Raw genomic sequence first — 18,051 nt, forward strand, 5'->3', positions numbered from 1 at the left:
GGCCTTTATTGGGAGAGGGTCCACCTGGAAGGAGAACTGGAGGACTTCCCCCAAACCAACAACGGAGGCAGTGAGGCTGAAGGGAGGGAAGAGTCCAGCCTCTAGTTCCACTGCCGGCCACCAGGGGTCGCTCCAGTCTGCAGACCCGGTTGCTAGGGGCTGAGGGCCCAGAGCTTCAGAGGATGGGAGAATGGGTCTGAGACTTACCCTCCCCCACCACCAACACCCTCACCACCACCCCCGCGCCCCAACTCCGGCGTAAATCCGGAAGTGAGCAGGAAACGGCTTCTCCTTCTGGAGTCAGCTAGAGCTTGAGATTGGCCTCGCCTTATCTGGTGCCCCAGGGACTTGAGACATCTCACTGTGCAGTTGTGGGATTTAGGGCTGAACCACGTAAAAGACTATGGGGAGGGTAGAGCTCAGTGGTAGAGTGCTTATCCTGTATGAGGTCGTGGGTTCAATCCTCAGTCCCTCTGTTAAAAATAAACAAACCTAACCTATTTTTTTAAAAGATAAAGAAACCTAATCCCACCCCACCCCCCAGAAAAAAAACAACCAAAAAAAAAAAAAGAAAGAAAAAAGAGGGAGAGAGTATACACATAAAGGGCTGGGCTCAGGACTGCAAATGGGACCTAAAATATCATTATTATTCACTTATTCTGCTGGCTTCACCTTAGACATACCTGCCAGGTTCCTGAAAATCAGCCCTGGGGGAAGTGGGGAGCCATGGCAGGTGTGTGAGCAGGAAGAGTACGATCAGATCTCGTATCAGGAGAAGAGAGGGAAGGGTGTGGGGGTGACTGAATCCTGAGGGGAGGTTGTATGGCAGGGAATGGGTGAGAATTTGGAGCAATTTCGGGAGAACAGCTCTCAATCCCTGGCTGAGATTGAGAATCCCCTAGCTGCCCAGCCTCTCAGACCGCACCTGCCTCCCACCCCACAGGGCCAGCCCCTGGCCTGCCCTTGCTTTATTCTGCCTCCCTGTCTCCACCTGTCTCATTACCACTCAAAGCCTCTGTCTCTGCTCCTTTACCTCTGTGCCTCCACCTTGTCCCCAGCACACTCTCCCAGGTCCCTCCTCTGGCCTCCCCATTCATGGTCACCCTGGAGTCCCTCTGGGGCTGCAGAAACAGGAGTGGGGGAGGGGTGGAAACAGGAATTCTGGCACAAGCTGGGTGGAGGACATTGGAGACAGCCACAATCTGACCTTGTTGGTCCCCAGTCCCAAGCAAGAAAGTGGGTCACCTTTTTTCAGCCAGGAACATGAACCCCCAGGGAGGACAGGCTCTTCCCCTCCAAAGGGCTCTCTTTGTCTCTTCTGTCAACTCCAAAAGCAGAAAACTTCATTTCCTTTGCATTTAACCAAAAACCGAACACATTGGCATAAAGGTGGAGGGTTTTCTGAACTTTGCTGAAATTTTTCTTTGCCAGAAATATCACTTCCCCAAAAATCTTTCTGAAGTTCCGTGAGAGTTTTAAAAACCCTGTGTCTCCTTGAGAACTTCAGTGTCAGCTTTCAGAATGACACCAAGTATACTTCCCCATGGCAGTTTTCCTTTCTATGCCCAAACGATCAAATGAAACCAACATGATTGTTTTTAATTTTTAAAAAAGTTTAAAATCGAAGCCAGATTTTATGATAACCCTCCAAGGGAATACAGAAAGATTCATCCACAGAATTTCCTGTGACTATGACAAATTGTTTTCAGGAAAAAACCAAATGCTCATATCATTTGATGCATTTGACCTCATGTGAATCTGAGGACCAGTTGCTCACCTCCTCCCTCTGGAATTTTTTGGCCAGGGATGCAGGCAGAACATATTCAGAAAGTCTGTTTTTAGAAATTTTAGACACTACTGGCAGGGGTGTCAATGGAAACAACCTCTTTGGAGGACAAATTGGTGACAGCTGCCCAAATATAAAATGTTACTGCTTTAGGACCCAGCAATTTCATTTGTGGAGATTTGATATCAAGTCTTATTTTGTTCACTGAAACAACAAATTTAGAAACGGTCTGAATGCCCATTGATAATGTATGTGGTGAAAAACCTAAACAACAGTCAAAAGGAATCAACAAATCTCAGCATCATAATGTAGAGCAAAAGAGGAAGTTCCATCATTATCATTATCTTTTCCATTTAAAAAAAATCTAGCTTTCAAAACAAGTTATTGGAAAAAGAAACATCACAAATCGAAGTTGTGAGATCAAATTGCCAAATAGAAAGGGAATGTTATTTTTGAGCTTGATATAAAAGACATTAGTGTGTATATTTAAAACTCTTGTTCTTATACTATGACAATTGCTCAAAACTGTAGCACATCCACATCATCAGGTTTAGAGTGGCTTTTTTGGTTTCTGGGAGTTTATGGTTGCCTTTCTTTTCCCTGGACAACAGACATTATGTTCATACATACACATATGCCACACCTTCAATATATCATGAAGGATCTTAAGTCCACACCAAGACTGTCACACCTCTTGGCATTGATCCAGGCACTGCCCCCTAGCCTGAGCTCCTCAACTGGACCCCTGTCACCCAGGCTCTTCCCCTGTCATACCCCCTTTCCCCTGGTGATCCCACGGGCCCAAGGCAACAGCACCTCAGCAGTGCCCCTCCCCTGTGTCTCAGTTCTTCAGCCCAACATCAGAAGCTGGGCATGATCCAGCCCCTCCCACCTTAAAAAAATACCACTATTTATTAAGGCTGAGTGTGTGCCAGGCACTGTGACAAATCTTTCACAACTGGCTATGTTGCCTCCACTTTAGACAGAAAAAAATCTGAGGCTCGAGGAGGAGAAGTCACTTGTCCCAGGTTACACAGCAGTTAGTGGCACAGCCAGACGTTCACTCCAGAGGCCCTAAATTGAAACCATATATCCACTCTGCCCACATGGCCCCCTGCTGATGAAGATGGAAGATGCCCTTCCTGCTCAGGGAACTCTGGGGGGGGGGGTCTGACCAACCTACAGAAATAGCTGGTTGGGCACCACTTGCAGCCCCCAGCCCTCCTCCCTCCCAGTAGTGGCTGGGAAGGGTCCGGAATCAGGAATTACTGGGTAGCAGCAAAGGCCAAAGGTCAGACAGGGGTTTCCTGCCCACCCCTGGGAACTTCCTCCTTCCCGACCCAACTCCCGCCTCCTGGATGAACGCCACCCTGGAGGACCCCTCCACGCTCAACTTACCCGGGCTCCATTACCCTGGCTGTTAGGGGGCTGGGTCCCTATGCCAGCACTATCACCCTGGTATGTCCCCCACAGGCAGTGGACAGCAATTTTATTGTCCCACACCCATGGTCCAGCCTACTTTCCATTTCTTCACCCTCTTCCCCTCTGCCCTTTTCCCACCCTCCTGCTCTCCTTGACCTTGTGAGGTTGGGGGCTGTGTCCCATTCTGACTCTCCAAGACTGAGGACCCTACATGGCCAGGCTTGTGACTTTTACAGGGGGCTTTGGCATCACCCAACATAGAGGATTTCCCTGGAGCTCCTGATTCTGAGGGGCTGGGCAGAAGGGCATACCCAGAATCCTTTGCTCCTTGGTCCCCAAATCCCCTCCATGCCCACCTGGGAGTGACCCACAGTGAAACTTGACCCCCATTATCTGGTTCTTCCCATTCCCCCTCTCTCGAAGCCCGAAAATGAGGTTTCCAACAGGAAATAGTAGTGATAACAGCAACGGCAAATCCTTTCTCCCAGCCCCCTCCTGCTCCCGGACCTGGGAACCTTTTCATCTCACAGAAGGGGAAACTGAGACCCAGGTAGGAGAAGCCCCTCCTTCCAGCTAACACCGGCCCCAAGGTCACTGCTGCTTGCGCTGCTGCCCCGGGAGCACTTGCTAAGCGCCTACGTGAGCCGGGCATCAGGTGGGATGACAGCTCGGAGAAACTGCACCACCGCCATCCTCAGATCAGAACCTCTGCGAGGCCTTCAGGTGCCGGTTACCAAGCACCTAGTGTGCTGGCCCTCGGCCAAGCGCTCCTCCCAATTCAGCTCCAGTAATCGGCCCTGTCCCCTGAGGTGGGCTGTAGCCAGCCCGCCAGGAGTTAAGTCCAGCTCTGTGAACCGACAGAGTGAGACCCGGAGGCGGTCCCTTCTACTGCCCGTGCCTCAGTGTCCTCCTCCGCACTACGGGGATAATCCGCAGCAGAGAATAGCGCTGGGCACAGAGCAAGGGCAGGTGAGGAAACTGAGGCTCAGCAAGGCCAAGGCAGCCCAGTCACTTAGCTGGCGCCCCACCCGTGTTAATCAGAGAGGCCCAGCTGTGCTTTGGTGCCCCCCTCCTCCTTCCCTTCACAGCCCGGGTGGGAGTGTTGTGATAACCCACAGCCCCCGTTTCCTCCTGGCCAGGAAGGAGCCAGGCAGAGGAAGTATTAAGAGGAGTAATATAAACACTCCCCCCGCCCCCCCGCCCCCGCCAGGGCAAGGTCTAGAAGGGGCAGCAGCCGCCACCCAGAGCAGACCAGCCAGCGGAGCAGTGCTGTGCACCGGGCGGCGGGCGGCAGACGCCAGGAAGAGATGGGCTTGGCGATGGAGCATGGGGGGCCCTATTCACGGGCCGGGAGCAGCTCCAGGGGATGCTGGTATTATCTCCGCTACTTTTTCCTCTTTGTCTCGCTCATCCAGTTCCTCATCATCCTGGGCCTCGTCCTCTTCATGGTCTACGGCAACGTGCACGTGGGCACGGAGTCCAACCTCCAGGCCACCGAGCGCCGGGCGGACGGCCTGTTCGGCCAAGTGATGGGGCTCACGGCCTCCCAGGCCAACCTGTCCAAGGAGCTCAACCTCACTGCCCGAGCCAAGGATGCCATCATGCAGATGCTTCTGAACGCCCGGCGAGACCAGGACCGAATCAATGCCAGCTTCCGCCAGTGCCAGGCGGACCGGGTAAGGGCTGAACACTCGCCCTGGGGACTCTGGGTGGTCACCTCACCTCTCTGAGCTTCACTTTACTCATCCATGAGACAGGGACAGTCACGAACTCTACAGTTTGCATGAGAAGCCCACATCACTAAGCAATGCATATTTTGTTTGTATAAGTATATCCCGTGCAATATTTGGGACATACTTAGACTCAAAAAAGTAATTTGTTGTCTACCTGGAATTCAAGTTTAACTGGGCATCTGGTCTGTTCACAGGCCTGGGTTCATGACTTAGTAGGCATAAAACACCCAGAATGTGCCAGCACACACCAGCTGCAAGTAAAAACTGGCTTAATAAATACTCAGAGCATTTGGTTCTTACTCTGTAATAACAAGTATGAATGGCTTAGATTTGCCTGATGCTGGGAGTCTGCTTTGGAAATGTTATCGCTTCACTGAATCCCAAGAGGTAGGGAGAGTCTCTAAACCCTTCTGTGGACAGGGAGATGGAGACCTGAGAGAGGAGGCTTTCGAGGGGAGTGGGAGGGCAGACACCAGTGGCCTTGGGTCTTGTAGAGACTGCCACCCTCTCCACCCCCAGATCCCGTCAGACTCACTCAACACTGTCCCCATGTTCTCACACACGCAATTCCTTTGGGAGATCCTGCTGCTGGGAGACACTGAGGAGAGGGGCCCCTCCTCAGGCCTTGGCTGGAATGGGGTGAAGGACAGAGAGGTCAAGGAAAGGGAAGTTTGGATGGGGGCAGTCTCGGTTTCGCCCACAGGAGGCATCTGGCTGGTTGGGGAGGGGGCAGTGGGAAGGAAAGGCATTTTCTGGGGCTTCAGACTACCCAGCCCCCGCCACCTGGCAGGAAGGGTGTGGAAGGGTGTGCAAGCGTCCCCTCAGACCTGCCCAGGGAAGGGAAGGATTGTGTCTCCCGCTCTTAGATCCCCAGGGTGGGGCAGTTCCCTCTCAGACCCCCAGAATGGGGTAAGTCCCCTGCTCAGATCCTCAGAGAAGGGCAAGTCCCCCTTAGATCCTCAGAATGAGGTGAGTCCCCACCCAACCCCCCCCAAAGGAGGCAGCTCCCCCCTCAGATCCTCAGGGTAGAGGGTAGAGGGCCATGTACCCCCTCAAATCCCCCAAGGCTGGAGTAGAGGGGCTCGAACTTCTCAGTTTCCGGGAATTGGCCCATTTGGAGTTTTCAGGACACGCACGGCCTTCCGGTCCAGGAGCCATGAGGAATGCTAGGATCATAAAGTTTGAGACACTCCCATGCATCTTGGAATCCTGGACTCCCCCATCTTAGAATATTAGAAATCTAAGATTCTGGGTCTTTACAACTTTATAATTTGAAAATTATAGGGTTTTTTTCCCCTCTCAAGTTGACAAATTCCTCTGGCCTGGAATCCCTAAGGGTTTTCTTCAGAAACCCCCAGGAAGGGGGCGCTGGTGCTGGGAAATAGCCTCAACCCCTGCCACCCCTTCCACAGGCAGCCCCAGGAGTCTGATGGTAGCAAGTACGAATCTTGGTCTTTCTCCAATCCTGGTGTTGTTATGAAACAGGATTTTTAAGTTCTCTACAAATGCAACGTCATTTCTGGCCCTGAGACCCTGGAAGAGAAAGGGGAGATTAACTCAGTGGGGGTTTTTTAGGGTATGCCCCACCCCTGCCTGTGTCAAGGCGCCAGGACCCCAACCTGGGGTTGCATACAGGAGAGCGAAGCAGCATTTGGGGGCCACTTTTTGTCACTTCCTCTGACTGGAAGAGAACTTCTTTCTTGCCCATCTTTGGATCCAGCTCACACCTGCAGATCTTTCCCTTCTGTAGTTAAGGCTTTTGAGAGCAGAAGTCACTGAAATTTTCAGAGCTAATTCTATCTTCTCCCAACCCCCAGTGGTTAGCACAGGGCCAGCTTCCAAAGCAATCAGGACAAGAAGCAACAGAAAGGCAAACCCTCTAGGCTCTTCACACCTTGACTTGCTCATTTTTTTTTAATTGAAGTGTAGTTGATTTACAATGTTAGTTTCAGGTGTAAAGCAAAGTGATTCAGTTATACACATACATACTTTTTTTTTCTTTTCAGATTTTTTTCGTTATATGTTATTACAAGAAATTGAACATAATTCTCTTTGTTTATTTTATATATGTAATGTATGTCTGTTAATCCCCAACCCCTAACTTATCCTCCCCGCCCTTTCCCCTTTCGTAACCATAGTTTGTTCTCAATGTTCATGAGTCTGTTTTCGGTTTATAAACAGAATTTGTATTTTTTTTAGATTCCACATATAAGAGATATCATACATTTGTCTTTCTCTGTCTGACTTCACTCAATATGATCATCTCTAAGTCCATCTATGTTGCTGGAAATCACATCTTGACTTGTTATACTTCTGCAGCGGGTTCTGTTCCAAAGTTTGAAAGGCACAACCTTTGTTTGTAAAAACCTAATAAAACTTATAAAAATGCCATTCACATGCCATACAATTGGCCCATTTCAAGTGGACATAAAAATGATTTTTAGTACATTCACAGAGTTGTGCAACCACCATCACAGTTAATTTTAGAACCTTTCCATCACCCCAAAAAGAAACCCTGTGCCCGTTAGTAGCCATTTCCTGTCCTCCCCGCCCCCAGTCCCTGACAACCACTAATCTGCTTTCTGTTTCTACAGATTTGCTTATTCTAAATATTGAGTCTAAACAGAATCATACGTTCTGTGATCTTTGGGTCTGGATTCTCGGACTCAGCATGTTGTTTTCAAGGTTCATCCACGTTGTCCTGTGCATCAGGGTTTCATTCCTTTTTGTGGCTGAATAATAGTCCACTCTATGGACTGTTTTATCCATTCATCTGCTGATGAAACACTTGGAGTGTTTCTACCTGTTGGCTCTGGTGACTCGTGCTGCTCTGCATGTTTGTGTGCAAGTTTTTGCGGGAACATACACTTCTGTTGCTCCTGGGTCTACACCTAGGAGTGGAATTGCTGGGTCATATTGTCATTTTATGTTCAGCTTTTAGAAAAACTGCCAGACTGTTCTCCCAAGTGGTCCCACCATTACATTCCCGTCAGTACTGCCTGAGAATTCTGTTTCTCCACATCTTTCACCAATATTTTTACTATCTATTCTTATTTTTTGATAACCAATCTTTTTAAAATTTAGAAAATTTTTTTTTTCAGTGGAGGTACTGGAAATTGAACCCAGGACCTCATGCATGCTAAGCATGTGCTCTATCACTGAGCTGTACCCACTCCAAAAAATCAGTAATTTTTTTTTAACTTAGGTTTTGGTTGTTGGTTTTTTTGTTTTTTGTTTTTTTGCTTTTGATAACAAATCCTTTTATTCTTATTTTTTGTTTTATTTATAGCCATCCTAAAGATCGTGAGGTAGTATCTCATGGTTTTCATTTGCATTTCCTGATGACTAAACATCTTTTGATGTGCTTCTGGACCTTCTGTATATGTTCTCGGGAGAAATGTCCAGTCAAACGTGTTTGTCCATTTCTCAATGGGATTGTCATTTTCTTATTGATTTGAAAAAGTTTGCTTTTATATATTCTGTTTACTAGTCTCATCATCAGATACATGAGTTGCAAACATGAGCTATGTGAGATTTTTCCCATCTATGGGTTGTTTTTTCCCTTTCTTGACGTTATCCTTTGAAGCACAGAAGTTTTTAATTTTCATGAAGTCCAATTTATCCGTTTTTTTGTCTTTTGTTGCTTGTGTTTTTGGTGTCATATCTAAGAAACCATTGCCAAATCCAAGGCCATGCAGACTGAACACTTATGTTTTCTTCTAAGGAGTTTTATAGTTCTAGCCTTTACATTTAGGTCTTAGATCCATTTGGAGCTAATTTTTGTATACGGCGTGAGGTAGAGGTCCAAATTCATTCCTTAGTACATGGCTGTCCCGCTGTGCCAGCATCATTTGTCCAAAAGACTCTTCCCTCCCATGAAATGATCTTGGCACCTGTGTATGTTTGCTAGAGCTGCCTTCACAAAGTACCACAGATCAGGTGGCTTAAATAACAGAAATTTATTTTTGCCCATACACGAGATCAAGATATTGGCAGAATTGTTTTGTTCCTGGGGCCATCAGGGAAGGATCTGTTCCAGGCCTCTCTCCTTGGCTTGTAGACGGCTGTCTTCTCCTCGTGTCTTTACATCATCTTCCCTCTGTGCATGTCTGGGTGTCCAGACTTCTTCTTATAAAGACACCAGTCATACTGGATTAGGGCCCACCCTAAGGACCTCCTCTTAACCACCCCTTTAAAGACTCTGTCTCCAAATACATTTACTTTCTGAGGTCCCGAGGGTTAGGGCTTCCACACAGGAATTTGAGGTGGGGGACACAATTCAGCCCATATCTGCATCCTTGTCAAAAGTCAGTTTTTGATTGGCTGTCAATGGGAATTAATGTTTTCAAGGTTCATCCAGGTTGTAGCATGTAGCTTTGTTCCTTTTTATGGCCAAATAGTATTCATCGTAACAACTTTTGAAGATTGGCCCACCATCCCCTGCAAAGAAGCCATGTTCTTGGAAACTATGCCAACACAGACCACCCAGGTACCAGATCTGGGGCCCCAGCCCTAAGGGTCTGGGCAGCCCAGGGAGGCAGGAGGTCCTGCAGGAGCTGGTCACTGAGCTCTGTCCTGTGTCCCATCTGGGCAGGTGATCTACATGAACAACCAGCGGTACATGGCCGCCATCATCTTGAGTGAGAAACAATGCCAAGAACATTTCAAGGAGACTAACAAGTCCTGCGAAGGTGAGTGCTGTGGGCAGCAGAGAGCGGGTTAGCAGACACCCCGCCCAGTCTCTTGGCAACTCCCGCAACCTTCCTGAGTCTTATCGTCCTATACCCATAGCTTTGACCCTCATGCTGAACCAGAAAGCCAAGACACTGGAGATGGAGCTGGCAAAGGAGAAGGTGATATGCACTAAAGACAAGGATGGCCTGGCACTGGGCAAGCGAGTGGTGGAGGAGCAGCTGGCCGAGTGCAGCAAAGCCCGGGAACAGCAGCAGCAGGAGCGACAGCTGGCCGAGAACCAGCTGCAGCGGGTGCAGACCCTCTGCCTCCCTCTGGATAAGGACAAGTTTGAGGCAGAGCTGTACAGACTCTGGAGGGACTCCATCATCCCACGCTCCCTTGATAACCTGGGCTACGGCATATTCCATCCCATCGGCTCAGAAGTGGCCTCCATCCGGAGAATCTGTGACCAGATGCCTGCCCTCATGAGCACCAAGGTGGAGGAGCTGGCCCGGAGCTTGCGGGCTGGCATTGATCGCGTGGCCCGAGAAAACTCGGATCTCCAGCGCCAGAAGCTGGAGGTCGAGCAGGCCCTGCGAGCCAGTCAGGAGGCCAAGGAGAAGGTGGAGAAGGAGGCCCAGGCCCGGGAGGCCAAGCTCCAGGCCGAATGTGCCCGGCAGACCCAGCTGGCCCTGGAGGAGAAGGCGACACTGCGGAAGGAGCGGGACAACCTGGCCAAAGAGCTAGAGGAGAAGAAACGAGAGGCTGAGCATCTCAAGATGCAACTGGCCGTCAGCAACTCGGCCCTGGACACATGCATCAAGGCCAAGGTGGGCTGACGGGCCCTGGATTCAGGTTGCACTGAGGGGGAGGTGTCTAGAGGCCAAGTTGGGTTGGTGGTGATGTTGGACTTGGGTTTGAATTTAGTGGGGAGTGTTTATTGCTTTTTTTTAACTTGGTTTTGAGGTCGGCTTCCCAGTCTAGGTTGTGTAAGTTAGGACTCCCTCGAGACTTTCACTGACATTAAGATTGGGGAGGAGTTGAGAATGGGGATCAACACTGAGAAAGGGTGTGGGGTTATGACTGGAGTTGAAGGTAGGGTGGCTGTCGGGTCCAGGGTTGAGTGACGGGTGAATAAAATTGCAGTTACTTTGGGAGTGGGTTGAGTTAAGGCACTGAATGTGGATTTAGAATAGATGCTAGAATCAAACACAGATGACTGGTGAGCCTCAAAATTGGCTTAGGATTTGAATTAGAGATTCACCGAGGGCTGGTTTTAGGGTTGGGATGCGTTTGAGTTGAGCTGAAGCATCGAGGGGCTCTGGGTTAGAGTTGGGAGTGACATTGGGGTTAGGGTAAAGGTTAAGGCAGATCTAGAGAAAGACTCGAAGCAGGTGCTAAATTTGTGTTTAGAACTGAGTGGACTTGAATTCTTGGCGACTCCTATATCTAGAGTTGGTTTGGGTTAAGATTAGGGGTTCCATTTAAGATTTCATTAGTCTTAGAACTGGGTTGAGTTTGGAGTTTGTATTATGAGGAAAAACTAATAGCTGGGTCAGGGGGTCGCTTGCAAGGTAGCCGTTGGGTCTAGGGTCGGGTGAGAAAGGAATCCAAAGTTTCAGTGGCTTTGGGATTGTGTTAAGTTGAGGCTCAGATGAGTGTAGGTGGCTGGTGGGTCTAGAGATGCTTGAAAGTTTGGGGCCAAGAGTAGATTCAGGATTACATGGGCATTAGGGTTGGGATTGGCATTGACTATGTTAGGAGTTGAGATTGGATTGGGTTTAGGGTGTCTGGTTGGGGGTTGAGTTGGGCTAGCTTTGGGATATATTTGAGGTGAAGGATTAGCTGACCCTGACTTAGGAGAGGGATATACTGGGGTTCACATAAAGGTCAAGACTGGGTGTAGAGTAGAAGCTGTGTGGTTGGTAATCTTGGGCTGGAGCTGGGTTGGGGTTCCGGCTCAGGTAGAGGCTGAGTTCTAAGGCTGAGCTGGCCTTGAGCATGGTGTTGGGAAGGTATTTGTGGGTGGCCATAGTGGAGCCCAGGGCTGGGGCTGGGGGAACGGGATTGGGAGTAGATTTTTCATAGTGGCCGGGTCTAGGGGGATGAGTTAGATGAAAGAGAGTTAGATGAAAGTTATGGCCAAGTCAGGTTTGTCATTGGGACCAGATTTAGGTCAGGGTTTGATTCTGAGGAAGGTTCTGTTTTCATGTTGGGAACAGATTTTAGCTGATTGAGTTCAGAACTGGCCTTGGATTTCAGGCTTAGGGGGTTTAGTTCAGGGTTGTTCAAGGATGGCATTGAGGATGGAGGTCAGGTTGGTTTACAGAACAGGTTAGCATCAGTCCAGAGGGAAGCTGGTTTGGGTGAATGTACTCAGCTGGGGTCATGGATTGGAGTCAGGTTGGCCCTGAGGCTGTAATGGAGACCAAGGCAGGACCCCTGCAGAGAGGGGTCTCTGAGGCACAGCCAAGGGAAGCCCGTCCCTGGAGTCCCCAGTCATTTGAGGAAGGTGGCTACAGGTGATATCACATGTGTCCTTCTCCGTGGGTATCTGTCTGTTTCTCTGCCCTGGAGGGAACTCAGACCCAGGTCTCCAAGGGCGTGGAGGGGCAGGAGCCTCCCCGGGATGCATGTTCAGGGGCCTCCACCAACCTCTTTTCATCCTTCTTTCCACAGTCGCAGCCGATACCCTTGCCAAGACCTGTGGTCCCTGTCCCCAACCCCCCACCCATCGGTGAGTGACAGAGGGCAGAACCAGGAAAGAGGGGCAGATTCCACATTGAATCCTGGGTTGCAGGCCCATCTCTAGCCCAGGAGCTGGAGCTACTAAGGCATTAGGTCGGAGCTGACCCCTCTCTCTTTTGGCAGACCCAGCTGGCCTGGAGGAATTCAAGAGGAGGATCCTGGAGTCCCAGAGGCCCTCTGCCGGTAGCTCCATAGCCTCATCCAGGTGAGGCTCTCGGGCAGGCTGAGACAGTTCAGTCTTAGGGCTTTGGATGAGGCTGCGTACAGGACTAGGGTGGAGCAATGCTCGTCTCACACTTGTTGCTTCCTTAATTGAGCACCTGCTGTATACTAGGCCCTATGCTGGGCCCAGGGGACACAACAGTGACCAAGACACACACAGTTCTGTTCATGAAACTCCCTGAATACTGGGCCAGAGAGACACTGAAGGAGGTAGGATAAGAAGGGTGTCCAAGAGTCTACCGTTATTGGGCGCTTACTGTGATCCTGGCACTGTCCTAAGCACCCTGCCCGACTAACTCATTTAATCTTCAGAAATCTGGAGGGAGGGTATAGCTCAGTGGTAGAGTGTGTGCTTAGCATGCACGAGGTCCTGGGTTCAACCCCTAGTACCTCCGTCAAAATTAACAAATAAACCTAATAAGTCCCCCACCCCCCCCAAAAAAATCTTCAGAATTCCAATCAGTGGGAGAGCTACTGTTATCCCCACTTTCTGGATGAAGCAAATGAGGCCCAGAGAGGGTAAACATTGTGCCCCAGGTCACACAGTCAGGAAGTGGCAGAGCTGAGACATAAACTCAGGTGCTGACTCCAGACAGCCAAAGGAGGGCCTCAGTGAGGAAGGGGCCCTTGAGCTGGAGGTTGGACAGGAGCCAACCTGGAGAAAGGCTGAGGGGACCAGCACTCAGAGTGCCATGAACAGCCAGAGCAAAGGTCTTGGGGCCAGACTAGAGTGGCAGAAGGTGACAGGAGCCAAGGCAGGAGAGAAGGGAGAGCGGAGTTGGGGAGTGACCCTGGGCCTCTCATTCCACCCTTCTGAGTCTTACTTGTTTTGTTTTTCTTCTTTTTTTTTTTTTATTTTGACCGGGGAGGTAATTAGGTTTATTTATTTGCTTATTTAATGGAAGTACTGGGGATCGAACCCAGGACCTCGTGCATGCTAAGCACACACTCTAAACTGAGCTATACCCTCCCCCTGAGCCTCACTTTCCACCTCTACAAAAAGGGGGTCTCTGAAATGAAGGGCATGAAATGCTGTGCCAACTGTAAAGTGCTTTCCACAAATGGCCAGAGCAAGGGACCTGGGGTCTCTGCAGGAGCATCAAGGGTGGCTGGCACACGTTCAGGTCATAGCTCGATGCCTTTATCCCCCTCACTGCCTCCTGGAACCCAGTCATCCGCTGGACAACACCCTGTGCGTCACGGGGAAGGTGACTCAGGCCACGGCCACAAGAACACCCTGTGCTCCCTCCAGGGCCCTTTCAGGACCACACTGCTGACATAGGAGTCCCAGATTGGCCCTCCCATTTGTGGATTAGGACCTGAGGCTCAAGGAGGCATCTGGGATTTTTTTCAGATCCCTTTGACCCCAAACCCTGTACCATCCAAGGTTTTGCCACCAAGCTATTGTCAAAACCTGGGTCTGTTTCAGCCTGAGGGAGCTCAACAAAGTCCTTGGGGGCCAAAAAACCTTCCAGAGGTCTGTCACCAACTCCCCGGTGTTCTCCACTCAGTTCTGTCTTCACTATGCCTCTTCTTACATACCCCCTCTGACAGGGAGCTCACCCCCTTGCAGAACTGGTCCCTGCACTCTGGATGGCTTGGCCTGGGAGAAATCCCTTAGCCTCAGGCAGCCCCCAGAGAGGGAAGCAAGTGGGTAGAGAAAAGACCCTGCTCCAAGCAAACATAGTTTTCCTCACTCCATCTTGGCCTAAAGCCAGCAAGGCAAGGAAGGAGGTTCTATTATTATCCCCATTTCTCAGAGGAGGAAACTGAGGCCCCAGGGAAGTGATCAGCCCAGGGTCATGCGTCAGCAGGTCAGAATCGGAGCCAGGCGCCCAGCCCAGGCCTGTCCAGGTCCCAGCTGAGAACCGGGAAAGCTCTTGACATTGTTTACCCCAAGTGACATCCCCCTGTGGAGGAAACAATGCGTGCTTAAGCCCAGAGCCCCTCCTGCTCCTCTCTGCAGGGTCACAGGAAGGGCCTCTGGCCTGCGGGCTCCAACCTTGATTCGTCTTCCCCTGAGAAAGGGGCTGGGATGAACAGGCTGGGGTCTTCAGCTCTGGATGAGTCCCAGCTCGGCCAGGCACACACTGGGCAGCCAGGGAACGAGTAAATTGTAACATGCGAATTTTAGAGGCACCCGGTAGGGGACCAGATAGGAGGCCCAGCATCCCAGCATCAAATCATTCGCCCGTTGGAGGAATTGTTGATTTTTTTCCCCCACTCTTTTTCCTCCTGGGCTTCGAGAAAGTTTCCACTGGTGCTAACTCACCCTAACACCTCCCAGACCCCTTCAGCTCTCCCGTGTCCACATAGGGAGGGCAGACCCAGGGCCCGCACAAGTACAAGGTGTTGCTTTATTTTTTTTTTGGCAGGGGTAGGTTTTTAATGGAGGTACTGGGGCTTGAATCCAGGACCTTGTGCATGCTAAGCATGTGCTCTACTGCTGAGCTATACCCTCCCCTCGCAAGGTCTTGCTTTTTAATTGAACGTTTATAAGTTGTTCTTTATTCATGACAAGTGCACCAGCTTTCCTTTACTTGGTAAGACTGTCCTTTGGAGATCAGCTTATTTAAGTCAAAAAAAAAAAAGTCATGGACACGACAAATATTAAGTGAACATTGGTTTAGAGGCTATGTGGCTTGAGGCGGCAAAAATCACAACGTGGAAGGTTGAAGATGAGCTTTCAGCCCTGGCTCTGAGCTGGGTACACAGCAAGTGTCAATTCAGGTTCACTGATTTATTTTTTCATTCAACCCATGTTTCTTGAGCAGCTGCTGGGTGCTGAGGACACAGGGAAGAATAAGGCACAGCAATCCAAATCCTTCCCCTTGTGCGGCTCACAGTCTAGTGAGGGAGATGGATAACAAATCAGATAAATGAGCCACTACAGGGCCCCTTGGTGATGGGTGAGACAGGAATGAGGAAGCTTGAGGAGATGGGAATATTCCATGGGGGAGGCCAGGGCAGGCTTTACCAAGGAGGTGTCATTTGAGCAGAATCCTAAAGGAGGTGAGGGGATTCTGGGAAAGGTGCACCAGACAGTGAGCACAGTCTGCAAAGGCCCCGCGGCAGGGCTGTCTGTGCCTGGTAAGTTGGAGTGAGGAGGCTAGTGTGGCTGGAACAGAGTGATGGAGGGAAGTGGGAGGAGGTGAGGTCGGGGAGATGACAGGAGCAGATCGGGCATGGCCTGGTGGCTGTGTGAGGAGTTTGGGAGCCCAGGGAGGGCTATAAACAGCAGAGGATGGACCCAACTCAGGTATAGTCACAGGCTCATTCTGATCGCTGCTATTGGGGGGGGCGGTGAAGGTGGGAACCTGGGACCAGGCTGAAGGCAACTGCCTTGGTCAGGTAAGTGATGGGACTTAGGAGCCTCAGTCTCTGAAAATGGCCAGGGATCACCCTCCCTTGCAGGCTGGCAGGCAGGAGAGGGTAAGGAATGTCTCACTTGGAGCTGGTGAATCCTGGTAGAAGACAGAGGCTGGAGCTGAGAAAGGGGGACCAGAGCCAGCCAAGGAACGTGAGGCTGCAGGGGGTGGGGTGGTGGCCCAGGGAAGAGCCAGGGAAGGAAGGGAGGGGGCCAGCGGAAGCGGGAATTGGCTGAGGCCCCCACCTCCCCCACCAGGAAACAGCCTCTGCGCCAACCCCTGACCCCTGGGGAGAACTTTTGCCAGGCCAAGGAGGGGGAAGGGCATTCCAGACAGAGGGGTGGCTCCTGCAAAGGCAAGGGGGAGGGGCAGAAGTCAAGGAAAGGCTCTGATTAGTTTGAGGGGTACTTTGGCAGGTTTTGATTCCCTGATGGGGAGGCCGGATTAGGGGCTGAGTGAGTGGAGCCTTGAATGCCAGATACAGGTCTGGCTTTGTCCTGAGGGCACTGGGGAGCCAAAGAAGTGCAAGAGTAGGGGCAGGTTCTTTAGAAAAACCCTCCTGGGGGGCAGGGTATAGCTCCGTGGTAGAGTGCCTGCTTAGCATCCACGAGGTCCTGGGTTCAATCCCCAGAACTTCCACTATAAATAAATAAACCTAATTATCTTCCTCCCAAAACAAGCAAACAAAATAAACAAAAAGTCCAGCTCACAAATATAAATAAGGAAAAAAAAACCTGAAAAAAAAAAAGAAAAGAAAAACCCTCCTGGGAATGAGTGAGGGGCCAGCTCTAAGTCAGTTCTTTGTAGACAAAAGAGGGAAACTGAGGCTCTGGCTGGAGGTAGGGGGGCCAGGGGCTTTGGGCAAACTCCCAGCATCCCCAGAACTTTAGGGAGCAAAAGGGAGAGTCAGACAGACTGCAGCAGAGGCCTGGAGCACAGGAGGAGGTGGCCTCTCTGAACCTCGTCTTTTCATCTGTATAGTGGAGAAGCACACATCACAGTCACCGTCCCACAGACTCCTCCCACAGAGGTTCAACAAGTAGCAGTCTAAGGGGAGGCTGAAACCTGAAGAGACCTTAAGGTCTTGGGAGCAAGAAGGGGTCTGGGGTGGGGAGTTTGTCCTTACATTTGTCTGACCGACTGTTGTATTCCCACCTCCTTCCTGCCCCAGTGGCTGAGGAGGCTCCAGGCCCTGAGGACAGAGGGGTGGCCCTGACTCATCTGTCTGGAGAAAAGGTGCAGCGAGATGCCCACAGCACAGGACCAAGTCATATGATCTTCAGTCTACACACCAAAGTGGGCACCCTTGACCTGCGCCCTCTGCTCATCCTCCCCCACCCCACACCCACACCTCCCAATACTCTTTCACAGGTCCACACCTGCACCACACAACCCCTTACCCACAAGCACCATGATGACATCACACAGGCATGGTGGTGACGTCACACCGAGACAAGGCAATGACATCACACAGATGCATGGTGAAATCACACACACACACACTTTCTGCCTAACCCTCGGCCAAAGTCATGCCCCTCTATGCTCATGGACCAAGGCGCTCCCAGCAAGATGGTTACCTTCATCCTCCCCTGACAGTTTCCAGGCCCTCCTCAAGAGGGAGCATCTGGTCAAGGGGTGAGTATGGCCCATTGGCCCCCTCCGCGCCCCAGGAGGGCAGCTGCCTTTTCACTCCCTCCCCCTCCACACTCCGCCTAGTCTGTGGCCTGTATAATTGTTAATGGCACAAAATAAATGTTATCAAATCCCTTCAAAGACTCCGAGTCATGATTTCTGCTTTGAAAAGTTACCACCTGGCTATGAATGAGAAAAGAACTAGAAATAAAAGGAAAGCTAGAGAACACCTTCCCCAACATCCCCAGGTCAGAAGACCCTTAAACCTGGAACAAACGTGGGCAGACACACCCCAACGCATAGGCATCTCCGTATGTGAAGAGAAATGGCAAAATCATAGTCAATAAGGGTTTCATGAAATGGCTAGAAACCCCCACAGTGGGACAATATTACTGTCAGTTTAATGTTTCTTTAAAATAGCAGATATTTTAAAAGCAATTTCTTAAAACAAATAAATACACACATA

At 50.5% G+C, this 18,051-nt stretch overlaps 1 protein-coding gene and 1 long non-coding RNA gene across 2 annotated transcripts; one reads left to right on the forward strand and one right to left on the reverse strand.

The window, feature by feature from the left end:
- The first annotated feature begins 4,419 nt into the window (after positions 1–4,419).
- PLVAP (plasmalemma vesicle associated protein) lies at positions 4,420–17,720 on the forward strand. The gene is made up of 6 exons (XM_006199175.4): positions 4,420–4,884; positions 9,536–9,632; positions 9,733–10,445; positions 12,295–12,352; positions 12,487–12,568; positions 17,125–17,720. The coding sequence occupies exons 1-6, from the start codon at positions 4,516–4,518 to the stop codon at positions 17,129–17,131; spliced, it is 1,326 nt and encodes a 441-aa protein (XP_006199237.3). The 5' UTR covers positions 4,420–4,515; the 3' UTR covers positions 17,132–17,720.
- Positions 15,196–17,170, reverse strand: LOC140688449 (uncharacterized). The gene is made up of 2 exons (XR_012063157.1): positions 17,080–17,170; positions 15,196–15,432 (listed from the first exon to the last, which is right to left on the reverse strand). It is a non-coding gene; the product is annotated as an uncharacterized lncRNA (long non-coding RNA).
- Positions 17,721–18,051: the final 331 nt, after the last annotated feature.

Source organism: Vicugna pacos, chromosome 22 (assembly GCF_048564905.1).
Source record: "Vicugna pacos chromosome 22, VicPac4, whole genome shotgun sequence".
NCBI lineage: Eukaryota > Metazoa > Chordata > Mammalia > Artiodactyla > Camelidae > Vicugna > Vicugna pacos.